Source organism: Clarias gariepinus, chromosome 14, assembly GCF_024256425.1.
Source record: "Clarias gariepinus isolate MV-2021 ecotype Netherlands chromosome 14, CGAR_prim_01v2, whole genome shotgun sequence".
Classification (NCBI taxonomy): Eukaryota; Metazoa; Chordata; class Actinopteri; order Siluriformes; family Clariidae; genus Clarias; species Clarias gariepinus.
In genome coordinates, this window is record NC_071113.1 from 14,471,020 (window position 1) to 14,490,971 (window position 19,952).

Sequence of the window (19,952 nt, forward strand, 5' to 3'; positions counted from 1 at the left end):
ATTGAAAGTAAAAATACTATATACGTATATATTTACTAAACATATACAAGTAATGTGTCTTATGTTAATTGAAATGATTTGAGCATCAGCAAACTACAGTAAATGACAGCACTTTCTACTGTATCATTTTTCCACCCTATTTTCTACTATCCAGTGTTAGAAAATGACGGGTTCCCTTTTTAAGTTAGCACTCAAGGTTTTTTCCCCCTCATGTCGTCTCAGGGAGTTTTCACAGCCACTGGCGCACTTGACTCACTCGGATGTAAACACTCTATCGGCTAAATCTACAACCGGCGGTCTGTGAAGCTGCTCTATGACCATGCTTATTATTAAAAGCTCAATAGAAATAAAACTTAAATAAATAATAAGTGGTACACTAACCCTCTGACGTGTAAATGAGTGTACTTTTTTTTTTTTTTTTTTCTAGAAAAGGCACATCCCGACCCCCTCCTCCTCTCCTCCTCCTCCTCCTTGTTTTCTCAGCACATCATTCGGTAAGCTCTGCCTGGTTTGGTGTTTTCTTTTAGAGCAAACAGCTGAGTGTCGCTCATGGATGAGCTTCAGATAAACATGGAGTGAAGAATAAACCTATTACACCCGCGGACATTTTGGAAATACAGTACGGTAAGAGGTTATTCTTCAGTGGTGGCCAGGTCCATCCCACCTCCTCCTCGTCCACGCATAAATAAAACGCCATGCTGTTTTTTTTTTATTTTTTTTTATAACGCGTTCATGTTTACAAGCGAAAGGAAAGCTTGTGGTGTTTTTACGTCGCTAATCGTTTTTCTCTCAGCTATAATAATTAATCATGCTATAACAACAAACCGCTGATGGAGACTATTAATTATTAGGTTCCGTGTGTGTGCATTTGGATATTCTGTGTACAAAAACGAGAACAATACATTCTCACATGGAGATAATCTCCATTTACGCCCAGGTTTTATGGAGTGAAATGACATCTCTTCAGGAGCACAGTGAATTACCGAGCGCTCTCTGCTTCAGCATCATGACGATGTTAAAATTCCGGTTTGTGTTACACCTCTAATGTTCACAGTTTATTGATATTATAGAAACATTCTGGTTTCCGAGCATTTCCCCCTCGACCTTTTTGTGTGAATACCCTGTATTGCCAGATATTTACAGGTGCACCCATGTCTTCTAGTTGCACTCGCTGGTTCTTTCAACTGTTACTACCTTCAGTGAATTTGAGCTAGTTAGTTATTTATCCAATGCTGTTACATGTAAGGAAAGACCAAGCATGGCACATATATTTATGCATTTCAATAAAAGATACATCTCCTTCCACTCAATTTGCCATCCCATATTCCTGCGCATTAATAAAAACAACTGATGACTCAGTGATATCTGGGTGGTGGACCATTCTCTATGATGCTGACATGATTGTCTGCGTAGCACTGATCAGAATCATTTGCTAGAATTTACTATCACACCTCGCTGTTGCCGCTGGGTTGAGAATAGACTGCAGATAGCAGTCCTGTATTATGCCTTAAAAAAAAGCATATGCATGAAGAATATATTAAACTGCATACCTATGAAGTGGTGGTCCCTTTGTACTCAAGGGCAGAGTGCAGTGAGGGTGACTAATACATGATGTGTTACAGGAGATGAGCTCGAGTCACTACACACATCTACTACTACACACTACTCATTGCTGATGCTAAGTGTTTATTGTCATAAATGTTGTTTGCTCACATTATAGCTAAATTGTTCTGTACATTCTAATCTATATTATGTATATTAATTTGTGCATCTGTGCAGTGCTTTCCTGCTTCTGAATCTACTCCTTTGTGGCTCACCTGATTAGTCTTCTGCCAGTGGAGCTCGACAGTTCAGAGGGCTCAGACTCCTCTGAACAATGACTGATTCAGACACTTCATCCTCATCTGATCCCCTGCTACACAAACCTCACACTTCCCTCCCAATCTCTTTCCCTTTTCTGAGAGGGGGCAGTCATGTCTGGGAAAGGAAACCACCACAAGCCGGGGACACAACAAGTCCACTTCCGACCAAACGCAATCGCTCCTACTCTGCGTAAGTCGGAGTTACAAACTTTATGTTAGACAAATATAATAAAACTTGTGTGCTGGATCAGTTTTGACAATGCTGTCTTACTAAATGTATGACACGGTTTGGCTTTCTAGAGTCACTTTTATCATTAACTCTGTCTTCCAGAACTGTGAGGTCCAGGTCTGGACCAGTTTTCAAGGGAGTCTGCAAGAACTTCTCTAGATCCCAGGGACATGGTTTCATCCGACCCACTCATGGAGGAGAGGACATATTTGTTCACATCTCAGAGTAAGTACACCATAACAAAAGTATTTATCATATGTGCTGCATTGGATCTGCATATCTGCATAATATCTAAATATTAGAGAGTAATAGTGTATGTGTCCTGTGTTTGTCAGCATTGAGGGTGAATATGTACCAGTGGAAGGAGATGAAGTGACCTACAAAGTGTGCCCTGTTCCACCGAAGAATCTGAAGTTTCAAGCTGTAGAGGTGGTAATCACTAACCTTACACCGGGAACAAAGCATGAGACATGGTCTGGACAAGTCATCAGCTCATAGCTCAGATGTTTACTCTTGCAAGAATGAAGAACAGAAGTTTCAGCAGGATGAATTCGGGCATGGAGAAGGAAAATCCAATGTAATAAAATAGCCAAAGGCTATGCTTGAATGGTGTCATGTGTAAAAGTAGGTTATGGATGAATTTGGGGTCGTGTATCTTCTGAGTATTTAGCTTGGCAAATAAATGCTAAGTTGATATAAGTTAGTTTAGCAGGCCTGACTGAGCTTTTAAAATGATAGTATTATAAAAACACAAAGTCTCAATCTGTTTAGAAATGTCTGTCTGTTTGTTCATCTATCTGTCTGTCTGTCTGTCTACCTGTATTTATTTGTTTTGTTTGTTTTTATAATTTTGCTGCATTGTGGTTGCATAATACTGACAACCAAAATGCTAATGTGTTATGGAAGGTCAGTGAAAATTATGCTCTTTAATAATACAAATGTCAGATTTTTGTAAATGTAAATTTCAGTTATCTTACCTCACAGTCCGGATGGACAAAGTATTAAGAAATTATACTTAAGTCAAGGTATAAATAGTCAAAATCTTACTTAATATTAAAGCAGAAGTATCCTGCCAAAAAAACTGAATTAAGTGACAGTCAAATAGTTTCTATTTTTGCCCAGGGACGCGTATCTTTAAAAGATTCACTGCAATGAATTTTCCATATTCAGACAGATATGGTTAGCTATAGTGCTATCTTCATAATGGAACATGAGAAAAACTATTAAGTATGGTAACAAAGTACAACTACTCAAGCATTGTCCGTTCTTGGTCAAAGTAAATAACTTTTTTTAAGGACATTGGACCTGCGCACAAACCTTATCCATTTGATAATAGGCTGTTCATCTAATAGTTTTTGACATTAGATTGTCCTCATTTGAAACAAACTGTGTGCATTATAAGAATTTTAAGTAAACAATTATTTAACTAAATATCCCATTCAAATTCACTTATTTACAAAATTTAGTGTATGTGTAATTTTATTGTATTTACAGTGTAATAAAGATTTGGTTTTGAATTTACAGTTGTCTGAGAATAAATGCATTTGATCATACAGATACAATGGAATATAATTTGAATACGGAAACTGAGTAAAATCTGCAAATCATATGCAAATGTTTTGCAGGTGTGTATATATATATATAAGTTATCTGCTTAAATGTCAATGAATTACCCATAGTGTGTGATTGAGTATCTGAGTGTAGGTATTTGCTTAAATGTCAATGAATTACCCATAGTGTGTGATTAAGTATCTGAGTGTAGGTATATGTGTGGGCCCTGCGATTGATTACCACCCTATCCAGGGTGTACCCCACCTGTGCCCTAAGTCTCCCGGGAGAGGCTTGTCTTTTCCTTTAAAAAAAAACAACAACAACAAATAGTGTAATATACTTGGGTGTACCCAAACATTTGCATACAACTGTACATATATGTGTAAAATAGTACATGATATACCCACTTGATTGTAACAAATTAATTGTACCCGTTTTGTTTTGCATTCAGAAACGGTGTTCATTTAGTATGAAAAGGAGAACTAGTGCTGTGCTGAAAATAGTAAACTATGTATGATTTTATGACACTTCAGTTACCCAGCAGCACAGTAGGTTTATAGCACATTAACCTTTGCACCTTAAGTGTAATTGTTTTCTTCCTTTACTGTTATAATTTCTTTCTAACAGGTTTTAATATAAGGATAAATATTAAAATTAAGGTTTCTATAAGTCAATAAATAACCGGCAGCTATGTGTACTGCAGAACTGCAAGGCTAGTTTACAGTCTTTAACAAATTAATTAAGCTCAATCAAGAAGGCTAATGTACAACATTTCAGTAGTGATACAATGTTATTAAAAATGACATAGGCAAGAAAAAATGCCCCTCAGATTAAGATCAAGCTATAATGAAAGGTTTTTGTAATTCATTTTACAAATAAGTATTTATACTTTCTTATAAATAAAGAAATAAGTAAAACATTTTAATATTTAATATGTACTTTTTACATTAGCCCATTTAACAAAACAGTAGAAAAATGGGAAACATTAAAATATCCTGGGACTGTTCTATAGGCATAATAACATCACGTGATTGCATATAGAAGTATAGTTGGTTAGATAAAAAACAGGTAATATCAAAAAAGTCACATGTGTTATCTGACATTTGTTTTAAAGCCTTTGTTTACTGAGGGACCACAACAACAGGTGACTAGCTGTCATTCTATATTTGCTAAACTGTAATTGCATTTGTAATAGTGCAGCTGTAAGCAGATGCGGGCAATCATACATGTTTAAACAGGGCTCTTATCTAAGGGTCACTCCATGAAAACTACAGCCAAATTGTGACAAGCGGGAAAATTCGAGAAAAAGGAATTTTGAAGCACATTCCAATCCCTCTCAATAGTTAGGTTCAAATCTCCCATCCAGTCTGTTTGTGCAATGTTTGCATGTCCTCCCAGGGTGAACTTCTTCTAGCTGCTCCAATTTCCCAGACAGTTTAAAAACATTCATTGTAAGTGATTGGTATTTTAAAATCTATGATTAAGTGTGTGAATGTGTGTGCCTGTACCCTGCGAGGTTGGAAACTCATTCAGGGTGTACCCTGCGTTGTGCTCTGAGTTCCTTGAAGTTTAAGCTCCCTATGACCTTGATTAGAATATGTAGTAGGCAAAGTGAATGAATGAAGAATTGAATGAATGATACTGTTATGCTCAGACATAAAAGCATATGGGTCAAGAGATAACATCTCCACTAAAACTATTTACTGTATGAGGCATCCCATTAATTGTGTTGTTCATGTAAGCAGGAGACTAAAATAACAACAACAACAACAACAACAAGGCATTTGGCCTCTGTACACCACCACATTGCACTAAAATGAAACATTCAATATATAAGAGAAGTCAAGACTTTCAGCTTTAATTCAATGGATTTGACAAAATTGTTGCATTAACCCTTCAGGAATTACAGCCATTTACCTGTACAAGTACCTTGTTAATGCACTCTTTACATTTATCAAACTCTACGAAATAAAGCTGAAAGTCACTTCTTAAGTGCTTCATTTTAAAAGCTGTGTGGTGGTGTACAAAGAACAAATGGCAAAAAAAAAACAACTTATATTTATTCCGAATTGTATGGATCTGTCTGTGTAAACAGAGATACACTGGACAACTCAATAAATAACATTAACAGACAGTGGAAAATAATCAACAGTTGGGTGATGTTTTAACTTTAATATTTCAAGATAACTGTGGTTTATGTCGATCCATCCAAAAAGAAGGAATTTGAAGACTGTTGAGAATTTTTTTTTAAAACAAAGTTGCATCACTGAGAAGTTAAAGTTAAAGTTAAGACCAAATGGTATATTTTAGCTGTTATGGTATTACAGTTTATAAAGTAGACTGCAGCATGGTCACAGTGGCTGCAGTTTTCATGGACTGACTCCTGAGAGAGTCTCACCTCACACAGAGGCGGTTTATTATTGCGCGAGCTCTGTTCCGCTCTGTAGTTCATTAACGAGCACAGGTGTTTCACACCGCAGAGACAACTCGCCTTCACGCGTTACCGCTTTTTACGTCGTTTTTTTCTTGTACTAGGCTAATATTATATAATAAACCTATTTTTTTTTTTAGCGGCATACACTGTTACACCTACATTTGGGCTTGTTTAATTATAAATATTTGTTAAAAATCCTTTGAAGACATTTTAAGCTTTTTTTTTTTTTTTTAAGAGACGTGGCTTTTTTTAATGACTGAAAATGCGTTACTGGATTTTTGCGTGTTTGTTCTCGACTCTTCCACAGACGCTGCACTTGTCTTGTCTAAACGGTATGTACATGATGAACGTGGTGTTGCTGCAGGATGGCGTTTCCCCCTGGAGTATGAACTTCGTTCGGCCAGCGGTGATAAAAGCCATTGAATCCGACGCGGAGATCAACTTCAAAAATAGTAGGTTTATTTATTCTTGATAATTAAAACCAACAAACATTTTAATGTTAGAGAGAAAATAGACGTGTTGTCCTTGTAGTTTGTGAACTAGAATTAAAGTGCAGTGTACTTGGAAATAAGGTGTGGACCTTCCTACCTTCAAATAAACTCACCAGTCAATTTTATTATTAAAATTATTCTGTAGTAACTTAATAACCACAATAATACAAATATAATGGTGGAGAAATGTAATAAGATATTATTATTATTATTATTATTATTGAACCATCATATATTTGCTCTCTGTTGAAGTAACATTTAGGATACACTCTTACTCACTCACTTATCATCTATACCGCTTTATCCTGTATATCCAGGAAACTTAGGGTACGAGGCGTGTAAACCTTGGATGTGGTGCCAATCCATTGCGGGCGCACATCCTTATTCACACACTGCAGGCAATTCAGGAACAATTAGCCTAATATGCATGTTTTTGGACTGTGTAAGGAAACCAGAGTACCCGGAGGAAACCCACCCCACAGAGAGAACATGCAAACTCAGTGCACACAGACCCCGGGGTGGGAATCAAACCCTGACCTTGGAGGTGCAGAGCGACAGTGTTGACTGTGCCGCCACATTTAGGATACAATAATAATAAAAATAATAATTATTATTACTTTTTATTGTGTCCTGAATGTCGCTTTACCAGAGAGCAGAAAATATATGATGGATCTTGGATCTAGTAAGTCTGTAAACTCATACTTAGTTTGTTGCAACAAAAATTTATAAAACTGCTCTATGGTTAAAATTATGATTAGTAGATAACAGTATGGCTTATTCTTTATGTGCATACCTGAAATGCAACATACGTATAAGTAAAAAAATGCACAATCATATTTTTTACATTTAATATGCTCAGATGGATGACTGCATTGTGTGGGTTTTAATTTCACCTCCGGCCTGTGTGCTTGAAGTTTGCATATACTTTCTGGTGAAGATATATTAGCTTTGACTAAAATAAATTAACACATTTAGGGCCATGATTTTGTTAAGTGTTGTTAATTCTTTCACTGCTGCTGTGGTTTTAGATGTACTCCACAATCTGACTGCTACCTACAATGGGTTTCAAACCATCTATTACCAAAATAAAGGCTGTAGCAGCAGCATCTGTGAGGCAGTAGAGATCCTGATAGACCTCCAGGTGAGAGTTAATTTTAGATTTTATTTACTTTGAGACATGGTTATCACTGTGAACACTGCTAAATCTCACAGCCAACATTCTTTTGTAGAACACAGGAATGGTTGGCTGCGCTTTGCTGGGACCGTCCTGTACCTATGCAACTTTCCAACTGGTGGAGTGAGTTAGACTGAAATTACTCATTTTGGGCTGTATTTAGAGTTGGTAACTTAAGTCTAAAAGTTTTGTCAATATTTATGTAGAGAAATTTGCATGTATTCAGACCTTTGTACAGACCTACTTATATCAGTTTTTAAGGCCCTTTGTTTAGATTATGCAAATCACTTGCACGCAGTACATGAGTGTAAGATCACCAGATCTTTCTTGAGTAGAAGTGCCTAATACTTTCAATAGTGTTAAGATGACAGACTTTAAACTCAAGTACTTGCCTATGAATATTAAAAAATCAGATACAAAATGCAGACTAAACAAATAAATTATTATTATTCTATGATGTTAGTTATAATTAAATGTAACATAAAAGCAAGACAAAATAAAAATGAAATGAAAATGCGGCAATTATATGATAATGACAATCATTCAATTAACTGTTCTTTATATAGTGCTTTTAAGACTGTTTATTTACGTAAATCAGTTCTACAAGAAAGAAAGTCGAAAGAAAACTAGGGAAATTATTTGAAAATTTGTGAGAAAATATGTATAAATCATATTTATCAGATTGTCCCTGATGAGCAAGCCAGGGGCGATGGTAGCAAAGAAAATCTCCTTGAGATGGCAATAGGAAGAAACCTTAAGAGAAACCAGACTCAACAGGGAACCCAATAATCAGAAATTAATATTCTTGATTATAATTATGAGTTATATAGTGTATTTATATTGTGAATGATCTGTTTAGTTACAATTTGCTTTAATTTAACAGTGATGGTTTCTAGCTTATAAAGCATCACTTGATTCAGCTCAATCTATAGTATTATTTTAAATGTGCACACATTTTAGTGAAACCTTGAGATACCAAAGTAGGTTAATGAAATTACAATGTAAGCATGTGAAATGATAGTTTAAAAAACAAACAAACTTTTAAATACTTTCAATTTGCTTCTTTCATTTGCCATTTGTCAAGAATTAATAAAATACAACCAGTGCTTTAATCCAGTCGTTCCTAACTCTAGTCTTGATTAGTCAAGTGTCATAGGAAATAAGAAAACACAAAATGTCTAGTGCAATAGTCCCCCACGACTAGGGCTGAGAACCATTGTCTTAATGCACTGTGTACTTTACAGTTTTAAAGAAAATAAGTTAACATATGCTGTTTACAGTTCACCTTAAGAGGCTGTCTTTGATAAAAAAAATAAAAAAAAGATTTTCAATTGATTAAAGCTGTTAACTACATACAAATGTAGTATGTATATGTTTAATTTTGGCCTAAAATGGCCAAATTACGTAGTATTGAAGGTGTTTTGCCAGAAGATAAATTTCAGCATGATAAATTGTGGTTACTTATTAGACACTGGTGATGGACTAAACACTTGCTTCTCACTTGAGCCGATCTTGAATCAGAAAATGCTCTATAGGTTAATTTTACAACCAGGCATACCTCACACATGCCTTCATTTAAGTCAAAATACATTGTATGATTAAAACTCATGCAATTTTTTAATAATGTTTAGGCTTGTAGTTATGTTTAAAGTTTGAATGCATAAGTGTACAATTTTGGTCTCAGATTCTCACTTTGCACTTAAAATTTGACCTGTAGTGACCTGAAAATGTCTAGAATTGGCACATAGCCCAGTGCTTTTTAATGGAAAGACAAATATCTGTTTCAGTTGAAGAAACTATAAAGTTTCTTCTCTTGGAAATATTTTATCTTATGTTTGACCTGGTCTTTGACAGTCGTGATGTTGGTCTAGCACTCAATATGCCCATCATCTCAGCGGGAAGCTTTGGCCTGTCCTGTGACTTCAAAGCAGACTTGACACGAATACTGCCTCCTGCTCGCAAGGTCTCCAACTTCTTTATCAACTTCTGGAACTTCTCAGACAGAATTAAGCCTTCCTGGGAGAATACATACATCTACAAAAAAGCCAATATCACAGAGGATTGCTTTTGGTGAGTTACCGGAAGTGTTCTTTGCAAGAAATAAGTTTACCTTGTCGGAAGCTAATGACATATAACTTTTTTTTTCCTAGGTACTTGAATGCCCTAGAGGTTGCCTCAGGCTCCTTTGCTGCCAGTGTTAAGACACGGGTGGTGCTCAGAAAAGAAGAAGATTTCAGTGCTGCACTAAAAAAGAAGAAAGAAAGTAACTGTAAGGATATATTGCATGTTTTTGTTTTATTTTCACTTTTTTTTATACACGCAAATGTTTGTCCATCACTAACTAGCATCTCTTTCTACCACAGTGTTTATATTATGTGGAACTCCTGATGATATAATTGAGTTGAAGAATGGCTCTCTGGATGCTGATGCTCAAATTGCCTTTATTCTCATTGATCTGTACAAGTTAGTCATCCACCGTTTACTGCTGTTTTAACCTTTTAGACTAAGTTTTCTTTTGAAGCTTAAATTTCTGTTATGGTGCTCATGGGAAACAACATAGCAAACTAAGACTAAACTAGACTTTGCCAAACATCTCATTTTAGTGACAAATACTACCTTGAACCATCCAATGATGCTATGAAGAATGTCTTAGTCCTGACAATGCCCAATAGTCGGAGTTACACTATAACCTCCAACAACACGGTGAGGGTTTTCCCTGCTTTTTATATAGAAATGTTTTCTCATTGTACCTTTTTTAAACATCTGTTTTCTTTTGTCTTGTTGACTATAGATGAATGATTATATTGCAGCATACCATGATGCCGTGCTGTTGTTTGGGCAGGTCATGAGGCAAATTTGGAGCAATCCTGTCTTGGATGTAGACAGCGTCAACATAAACTATTTCAGAAATGTGTCATTTAAAGGTCGGAGACTTAAAATCCTGTTGGCTTCCTAATTATGTCACAGTTACAGTTTGTAAAATTATAATGTAAAAAATAAACCTGTGTGAATACTCTATGTTTATGATTAAAGGTATTGCAGGAGATTATATGATAGATGAGCATGGGGATAGAGATGTGGTGTTTTCACTGATTTACACCAACACCAGCAATGAGGTAATCAATAATCTTTAACTACTCAAGTTACTAGACCAGATTTATTTGCCTGGGAGATTATGGAAATGTGGGAATCATTTTTAAAGTCACTGCCATGATACTGACAACCATTGTGTGCAATCAGTTTTCGTTATCAGACATATAAGCCTAAGTTCCCCTTTCTGTCCTTCAGTACAAAGTTCTGTATGAGTTTGACACCAGCAATAATAAAACAACACTGGTAGACAGCAATCCTTCATTCATCTGGCCTCACCAGCAACTTCCTGATGATCAACCTCGTGTTTATAACACAGGTGCTATAGTTTTTCTAATTTAATAGTTTTTTGCTGTTAGCTGTTTGACACTGTTTGTATGATATTAAGTACAGATAAGCCATATGTATAGTGTGCACAATGTCTTTTTGTACAGACACTTATCAGTGGTTTCTAACACACTTTTTTGCACTATTTATACCCAGGTCTGCTGGCTGAAAACATTGTTATTATATCCCTGGTCTCATTAGCATTGGTAGTGATAGCTACAGTTGCGTTTGTCTTATACTGGTAAGAACATCACAGATGATCACTATAGCTCCTCCCTGTCACATTTTATTATCCAGTTGTCTGCTTTCTGTTTTAATTGTGTTTGGAAAACATGACGAAATATCCTTTCTGCTTTTCCAGGCAGAACAGGTCATACCGTCGTAAACAGAGACAATGGTCCCACATCCCTGTAGAGCAACTTACCCCTGTAGAGTCCAGTGAGCGAAATATGGTGTCTCTTAAGGTAATGTTTGTCAATAATGCAGATCTAGGCTGTATGCTTTTGGATCATTTTGGATCTTGATCCATTTACTTTGCTTTAGTCATTTTCACATTGTAAAGGACACAACTAGGAATAGAAATAATATGAAGACAGTAATGTATGAGGCATGATTTGTTCTTTTTTAGTTCATTTTTTAACACTTAAAATTTCTTTGTATCTTTCCATTGGATCACATTTGTTAACATATTGAAATACATCAGCCAAATAATATATGCATGCTATGAATATTTATAACTGAACTATTCATCGTTTAACTGGTTTTTAGTTATATGGCTATTGGTTTATATGGCTTGCTTTTATGATTCATCAGCAAATGGCTACTAGGTCCATTTACCCACATTTAATGAAATTCATTTAGAGGTAGTAGACAATTAATAATTAGTAGACAATTAATTATTACTAAACACTTCATTTGATTAATCAGATTGATGAGGACGCCTGGAAAGATACAAGTCAGAAGATTCGCCGGGCACGCTATGATAAAAAGGTGCTTTTTTATTCTCCTAGTAACTATCTCATCATCTTACTGGTTTATAAAAAAATAAACAAAACCTTATATTTTAAAACAAATGCATGTTTGTTATCATAGATTGTAATCCTTAAAGATCTGAAGCACTCTGATGGCTGCTTCAGTGAAAGACAGAGGATAGCACTTAATGCGGTAAGCGACATGTCCCTTTTCTCCCCCTCTTCACGACAATTTGCACTTTATTTGTAACAAGCTTTTGTCAAACTTTTGTACATATACCTATGATAAAGAAGTTTAATATCAGTTTTTCCATAACTTCAGATATTTTATATTTCCGTACATTTATTACTGCAAGACTTCACCGTATCGGTACCTGTATTCCAAATGGCTAAAATGTACCCTATAGCATGTTTAAACCAATCCAAGCAACTTGGTTCTTCATTATGGGCAATTTATTTTTTAAACAAATAAAAATGTATAAGCATCTGTCAAAACAAAGGAACTGATGAAGACATCCCCAATTAGAACACAATTAGACTTGTGTGAAAAAGCCCCTTTAAGAAAAACAGACTGGATTTTGCAGGTGATGATCTAACTTTTAGAGTAGTGTTCTCAAAATTGAACTTGGTCACAATGATCAGCAATATGTCCACAGGAAAAAAAGTATGAGGATTTAATTTAAACAAAATCCAGGATTATGTTGTGGTGATGTTTGGATGGACCGGTGTAACTTAGAAAAAAGTTGGCATCAAAGGATTCTTTAGAAATACATAGGACACATTTCATGAAATCAGCCACAAAGTTAGATTCGACTGGTGAAAGTATTTCAGTGGCCATCACAAAAGAGTTTGGTTAAGCAAGGAGACCAAATAACCTGACTGAGCTACACCTGATCTGTCAGGAGATATTGGCAATTCTGGCTTAGAAGACATTGCCACCAAATAATAAGTGTATGTAAACCCATTAAGAGTTCTGACCCAGTAAAACATTTGTATAGTAATTAAAATTAGTTAAAATCTAACAATTTTTTTTTTTTGAACAATGTGGGAGTTTTAAATAACTATGAAATAGAACATATGGCATTAGGCAATTAAATAATAACAACCATAGTCAGTTGTTATTTTAAGTCAGCTGTTCTAGAATGTTCCAATACTATAAATATTCAAGTGGTTGCAGTCAAAAATCATTACAGGACATCTGTTCGAATGAGCTCCTATGGCACTAACTTACCCTAATAATTCATTTAACAAAGCAAAAATGTATGGTAAGATATAAAAAGGTGAAGTTGTGGAAAATTTTGTTTGAACTCCATCACCCTGTGTGTATAAATTTTAAATCCTTCACTGGAAACATGTTTTATATTTCTTGAAGCAGTACAATGTATCTTAAATGCAAGCTAACTAAAATTTTCGATGGTCTACTTTCTCTTTAGCTATTACAGATCGATTATTACAACCTAATAAAATTTTATGGTACAGTAAAGATTGATCATGAGGTTTTTGGAGTGTTTGAGTATGGCGAGCGAGGATCTCTGAGGGTGTGTAGAACAGCACAAGTCACAAGATCATAAAGTTACCCATACACTGGTTCAGCTCAAATTTACACCTATTTTTAATGTCTGTATTCTTTCAGTATGTACTTAATGATAGGGTTTCCTACCCAGAGGAGACCTTCATGGACTGGGAGTTCAAAATTTCTGTCATGTATGACATTGCAAAGGTATGTTAGAACTTTTTATTGTTTAAGTTGAACATTTTTTGGATGTTTTGAGAAGCATAAAATTTTTTATATGGCACCATGCAGGGTATGTCCTATCTTCACTCAAGCAATATTGAAGTCCATGGTCATCTGAAGTCCACCAACTGTGTCATTGATAACCGTATGGTAGTAAAAATTACTGGCTTTGGTTTTAATACTATCCTCAGTCCAGATAGAGGTAAGTGTTCCTCAGGTGGCTGCATTTACATTGACCTGATTTTTATTTCTTACTTAATTAGAAATGTTTTGTTTCTCACAGATCTGTGGACTGCCCCTGAACACTTACGAAAGGAGGGCATTTCCCAGAAGGGAGATGTGTATAGTTTTGCTATAATTGCACAGGAAATCATGCTGAGAAAGTCCACATTCTACACCCAGACCTGTTCTGAGAAAGCTGGTGAGACTGGTACACCTCTGTTATACCATATTGAGGCCAGGGGTAGCTCAGTGGTTAAGGCATTGGACTACGGTTCGAAAGATCCCAGGTTCAAACCCCACAACCACCAAGTTGCCACTGTTGGGCCCTTGAGCAAGGCCCTTAACCCTCAACTGCTCAAATGTGTAATAAGATAAAAAATGTAAGTCGCTCTGGATAAGAGCGTCTGCCAAATGCCTAAATGTAAATGTTATACACATACTGACCCCTGCTGGGCAGCTATTGGTGTTCATTTTCAGAGACATCGTACAAGTTAAATCCACTCTGAAAAATGCCATGGTAGAGTAAATGTTGATTAGTAACACATTCTTAAATACTATTACTATGTGTATAAGCATAATTTTCTTTATACAGAAAAGTTGGACCGTGTGCAGTATCCTAGAATGCTGTGCTTTTTCAGGCCTGACCTAAACTTTGAGACTGCAAGTGAAAATGAATTGGAGGTGTGTATAGATTTATGTACATGTGTGTGTTTGTGTATATTATATTAATGTGGTATTTAAATACATTTCTGAAAAATGTGAGGGCAAACAAAAGACCAATATTGTATTGTGACTTTTGTCCAATCTGTTTCAGGTGTACTTGCTTATCAAATCCTGTTGGGATGAAGACCCTGAAAAAAGACCAGATTTCAAAAAGATTGAAAGCACTTTGGGGAAAATTGTCAGGTAACAACCATTCAGACTGGAGAAAGAAATTTATAATACAAACAGATGGGCAGATGCATTAATAAAGGTATTGCCGGATTTGTACATGTTGCAAGGCAGTGCAAAAATCATTATAAGCAATAATACCAACTATAATGCAAAGTGGTGGCATAAAGGTAGAGGTAAATGTTTTTTAGCCAGATATACAGTATTATTGCACATTCCAATCCTGATGACATATTTTGGTAGTATGTGATTATCATGCTACATTAGAATTACTATAGAAGTTGATGTAGTCTTACAAGCATGTTTTAAAAAAATTTCCGTAGCCTTCACAACCAGGCCAATGAGAGTTACATGGGCAATCTGATTCGGCGACTACAGATGTATTCCCGTAACCTGGAGTACCTGGTGGAAGAGCGCACAGCACTGTACAAGGCAGAGAGAGACAGAGCAGACAATCTCAACTTCATGCTTCTCCCAGGGTAAGGTCCAAAACTGTAAAGGTTCACTGTCCTCAGATTGCATGTTCACAACACACAACCATACATTTCCTCTATTTCAGACATAGTGTGCCTTACAATTTCAGTGTTTTATGTGTACATAAAAGTTGAATTTAAGTTGTACACAAAAACTCTCGAGCTGAAAGAATTTGTATATTCTAGGCCAGTGGTCCGCTCTCTGAAGGAGACTGGTATTGTGGAGCCTGAGCTTTTTGAAGAGGTCACTATCTACTTTAGTGATATTGTGGGTTTTACCACTCTTTGCCACTACAGCACACCCATGGAGGTGGTGGATATGCTCAATGACATTTATAAAAACTTTGACAGTATCCTCGATCATCATGATGTCTACAAGGTGCCTTTGCAGATGATTCTACATCCCATTTAAACAGTATTTGTGCATAATCCATTTTGTACTATCAAATGATATGATCTTTTTGCCTGTTAATGATTCAGGTAGAGACAATTGGCGATGCATACATGGTGGTGTCTGGTCTCCCACGGCGGAATGGAGACAGACATGTGATGGACATTTGCCATATGGCACTGGACATACTTTCTTTCATGGGCACTTTTGAGTTGCGCCACCTCCCTGGCTTACCAGTATGGATTCGAATAGGGGTGCACTCAGGTATTGTTCAGACCTTGTACACACACACAAACACATACACCAGGGCTGAGAGGTGAGGTGTGTGGCCCAGGGTGATATTTATGTTATGTGGGCAAGCTGCAGGAAGGTGGCTTGTATGCTGTGACTGCATACAAATACAAAGTGTATTTTAACCATCATGTGAATTACGGCATATCAGGATTAAACACTATTTACAGCTTGCTGAGTGCTGAGCTGTACCTTTTGCATGAAAAATTGAGGTGTAAATGTTGCACACAGTGGGCATATTATTAACTAAGTACAAAGTAACTAAGCATGGGTGCATGTGCAGAATTATACTGTGCTTGTAATATTACCTCAGAATAAAATGTAAGGCTTAGACATATTTGGGTCTGATCATGAGATCTAACATGTATAATCATGGTCATAATAAGTAGAAGGAAGGAATATTTTCCACAATATTTTTCTAAAATATTTCTATTAATTAAGTTGAAAACAGTCATTATAATTAAACTAATACAAACAAAAATTTAAATGATTAAAAGAGGCTAAAACATAATGGTAAAAAAATTAAGACAGTTTATACTATTTAAATCCAGTTATTTATTGTTCTGACTCTTCATAAAAGTTCTGATTTATGTTGCAAATGAAATTAATAATTAAATGACTACTGCTTATCACATGCAAAGGCCCTTGTGCTGCGGGTGTCGTCGGGATCAAGATGCCCAGATACTGTCTGTTTGGAGACACAGTGAACACTGCCTCTCGCATGGAGTCCACAGGATTACGTAAGTATTACCAGCAAAGAATAACTACATACATTGTTTACTGTATATTATGTATGTATCTTTTTCTTAAAGGTGCATCAATTGATTATGTTCTAATAACGACTAGGGAATCTCTACTCTCATACTGGTATCTGTCCGTGCTGTAAATGCGCTAAAAAACATTGCTGTTCTACCCAAACTGCATAATGCTGGGGGAGTGTGAAAAACAAAATGAGGAAGAAATTATTAAATAAGACAAATACAAACAGCCATATTAATATTGGATAAACTAAGGCTTATGTAATGTTTTGACAAATGAATTTGCACCAGACATTCTGGTTGCTTTTTTTTTCGCTTTTCATGGCGGGGTGGTAAGACTTTTTTCCCCTAGTTCACCCCCGGTCTGGAAGTTGATTGGCCAGAGTGGTGCAGAAACAAAGTCCTGCTTTTTATGCCAGGGTGAAAAGATCCAGGATTCACAGTGGGTCTAACTGCTCGAGCGGCCAACTGGAGAGCACTCTCGGTCAACTTCTTTTCCCCGGTTCCCCTGGGAGGAGGCCAGCTTTAGAGCTTCAGTGGGGTTGGTAATGCGTGTCCATGAGATTGGGGAGGAGCTTCTAGGGGAGCTGCTGGGTCGAAGGGAGATTTTTTTTGTTTGGCTGTTGTTCTCCAGGATCAGTTACTCCCATGTATCACGTTCTCACAGAAATTTCTAGATTTGCTATTACAATCTTGCCTGACAGATTAATTATAGATTGCCCTTCTTTGTTCACACCTTATACAGCCTTGAGAATCCATGTAAGTCAGTCAACAATCAACATTATCAAGAAGGCTGACTGCAAGTTTGAATATATAAAGCGAGGAGAGACATATTTAAAGGTATGTACAAATTAACAAGCCACAGTCCAATAAAAAAAAGAGAGAATTTGTTAGCTTAGGTAGATTAAACGAGTGAATGTATCGACCATTACACTATTATTTATGTCTTTACAATTGCTATTATAAGGGTAAAGGCAAAGAGACAACATACTGGTTAACAGGAGTTACTGGACAAAACTACAATTTGCCTACACCCCCAACAGCGTGAGTCTTTCTTTCACTCATTCCACAATATTTACATAATATTTATAAAAGTATACAATCAAAATTTATCAACTGTCTAATTAATAAAGTAAATATATTTCATGTGAAATAGTTATTAACCAGTGTTAATGTTGCTCTGTTAACTAGATAAGGTTCTGAAATCATTGTTAATAACAACAGTGTTTTTGCAAATGTATTAGATTTATTTCATCACCTTGCTGGAATAACTTTAAGATATCATACACTGCACCAGACTATTATATGGGGTTTCTTGCACCTAATATTTCATAATTCCACATAAAAATACCATAGTTAAAGAGCTCTTTTTTGTTGTTATCCTGTAGCCACTTAAAAGATTTTGTCTGTTGTATTCTCAATTTCATTTTTTTAAAGAGCTCAGAAAAAAAGCTAATCTCCTGTATTCTTTGGTGATGGTAGTGAAAATTTCCAGCGTCTGCAGCAAGATCTGGCAGAGATGATAAAGAGTTGTCTGGAGCAGCGGTCTCCAAGCCTTTGGAAGAGGAAAACACTTTCAGCACGTCAGAGGAAGCTTAGAGGTCACTCAGAACTGGCTGACAGTGAGCAGCCTGAGTACTTTCATTTGGCTATTGCAGACAACATTAGTACATACCTGTAGCCTGTAAAAATATTTGTTTCATGTTCATTGCAGAATATTGTAAATAATTTATATTTAAATATCAGTACTAATGTATTTCGTATCCTTTTATGTTGTATTCTTTTAAAAGCTTTTTTTATTGTTCGATCATTTTCTTATGTGAATGGTTTTCAGTTACAACTGTTCATTTTCTTTATTACTGCTCATTACAAGTTAATTACAGTAAGTTTTCATCAATAAACATTTATTGGAAATTAATATTTAGTAAATTTTTCATTAACTTATAAATTTTTAATCTGCTACCCCATGTCAATTCAACTTAGGTGCTTGATTTGTATGCCTATGAAAATGTTCATGAATAATGCACACATCAAAATACATACTCTTTCTGAAATATATTGGAAATATATTGGAAATATATGAAATATATAAAAAGAAAAAGTGCCTTTAAGTTCCAGTAAAGCAAAATGTTCATGGCAAAAGCATTGAAAGGCATCCAATGTTGTGGCAACATCTTGGGGTAGAACAATGCAAGGCTATGATGGTCTTTTGGGCACATAATGTGTGTGTTGTATTTACAGTGCTGACGGAAAGTTTTCAGAATCTTTCAAGTGTTTTTAAATTTTGCTGGGTTTCACACTCATTTTAAAATGTTTTCAAATCCTGTGTTCCCTCTCAACATTCTACACAATGACAAAGTAAAACAGGTGTTTGGAGTGTTTTTTTTTTATTACTTTATTAAAAATAAAGACTGAAATATCCGATTTACGTTAGTGGTCAGACCCTTTGTTATGACACTTGGAGTGCTGACGCATCCTTTTCCTATTAGTCATCCTTGAGATGCTTCTACAACTTAATTGGAGTCCACCTGTGCCTAATTGAATTCAATCTACATAATTTGGAAATGCACACATCTTTCTATATATGGTCTCATAGTAGATAGTGTGTCAGAGTGAAAACAAAGCCATGAGAGCAAGAGAATTATCTGTAGACCTGAGAAAATGTCATGCACACTCAGTCCGCGACCGGCACTAGGACCCGGAAGTAAGGCGGTCCATGTCGCCTCGGACCGTTTCACCGAACCGTGAGTACTCACCCTCTTGGGTTTACTTCCAGATTGAGTGTGTGTTTATAGGACGCGGGTTGGATTTGTGTCTCTCCCTTGCTCCCCATTTGTGAGAGTCCTTAGATCAAATAGCGTGATTATCCTGCCTATTCGTGTCACTCCGCGTTTGGGTTTACCATTAACGCTACAAAGGGCTAACCGCTAAAGCTACGTCTTCTGTTCTCCTCGGGTTAGTTCATGACAGAATGACTGAGCCTTCCGCGGTAAACCCAGCGGATCACGCGCGTCTTTGTGATGTGGTGGATCGGCATGCCGAGCTAATCGACAAGCTAACCG

General features: G+C 36.2%; 2 protein-coding genes across 4 annotated transcripts; both read left to right on the forward strand.

Moving 5' to 3' along the window:
- The first annotated feature begins 273 nt into the window (after positions 1–273).
- Positions 274–3,612, forward strand: csdc2a (cold shock domain containing C2, RNA binding a). 2 transcript variants are annotated; one of them, XM_053511810.1, is made up of 5 exons: positions 274–296; positions 428–494; positions 1,780–2,052; positions 2,194–2,316; positions 2,427–3,612. In XM_053511810.1, the coding sequence occupies exons 3-5, from the start codon at positions 1,877–1,879 to the stop codon at positions 2,587–2,589; spliced, it is 462 nt and encodes a 153-aa protein (XP_053367785.1). In that variant the 5' UTR covers positions 274–296; positions 428–494; positions 1,780–1,876; the 3' UTR covers positions 2,590–3,612. The 2 variants fall into 2 exon arrangements, with proteins under 2 accessions (XP_053367785.1, XP_053367784.1); XM_053511809.1 differs by lacking the exons at positions 274–296; positions 428–494 and adding an exon at positions 501–624.
- A 2,506-nt stretch (positions 3,613–6,118) lies between these two features.
- Positions 6,119–18,934, forward strand: gucy2cb (guanylate cyclase 2Cb). 2 transcript variants are annotated; one of them, XM_053511047.1, is made up of 27 exons: positions 6,119–6,528; positions 7,596–7,708; positions 7,797–7,864; positions 9,596–9,811; positions 9,892–10,010; positions 10,105–10,204; positions 10,345–10,444; positions 10,533–10,665; positions 10,775–10,857; positions 11,030–11,150; positions 11,315–11,399; positions 11,520–11,622; positions 12,086–12,148; positions 12,251–12,322; positions 13,563–13,667; positions 13,763–13,849; positions 13,934–14,066; positions 14,148–14,285; positions 14,679–14,767; positions 14,901–14,992; positions 15,301–15,456; positions 15,637–15,829; positions 15,931–16,105; positions 16,774–16,872; positions 17,636–17,730; positions 17,858–17,934; positions 18,373–18,934. In XM_053511047.1, exons 1-27 carry the CDS (start codon positions 6,339–6,341, stop codon positions 18,569–18,571), a joined length of 3,204 nt encoding a protein of 1,067 aa, XP_053367022.1. In that variant the 5' UTR covers positions 6,119–6,338; the 3' UTR covers positions 18,572–18,934. The 2 variants fall into 2 exon arrangements, with proteins under 2 accessions (XP_053367022.1, XP_053367023.1); XM_053511048.1 differs by lacking the exon at positions 6,119–6,528 and having other exon boundaries at positions 7,619–7,708; positions 9,613–9,811.
- The last annotated feature ends 1,018 nt before the right edge of the window (positions 18,935–19,952 follow it).

Excerpts from the sequence above, each read along its gene's own strand:
- gucy2cb (XM_053511047.1), top strand. The coding sequence starts at position 6,339 with ATGCGTTACTGGATTTTTGCGTGTTTGTTCTCGACTCTTCCACAGACG. Across the intron at positions 7,865-9,595 it reads GCAACTTTCCAACTGGTGGA|TCGTGATGTTGGTCTAGCAC; the intron begins GTGAGTTAGACT and ends GGTCTTTGACAG. Across the intron at positions 11,623-12,085 it reads GAAATATGGTGTCTCTTAAG|ATTGATGAGGACGCCTGGAA; the intron begins GTAATGTTTGTC and ends TTGATTAATCAG.
- csdc2a (XM_053511810.1), top strand. The coding sequence starts at position 1,877 with ATGACTGATTCAGACACTTCATCCTCATCTGATCCCCTGCTACACAAA. Across the intron at positions 2,053-2,193 it reads CGCAATCGCTCCTACTCTGC|AACTGTGAGGTCCAGGTCTG; the intron begins GTAAGTCGGAGT and ends TCTGTCTTCCAG. Across the intron at positions 2,317-2,426 it reads ATATTTGTTCACATCTCAGA|CATTGAGGGTGAATATGTAC; the intron begins GTAAGTACACCA and ends TGTGTTTGTCAG.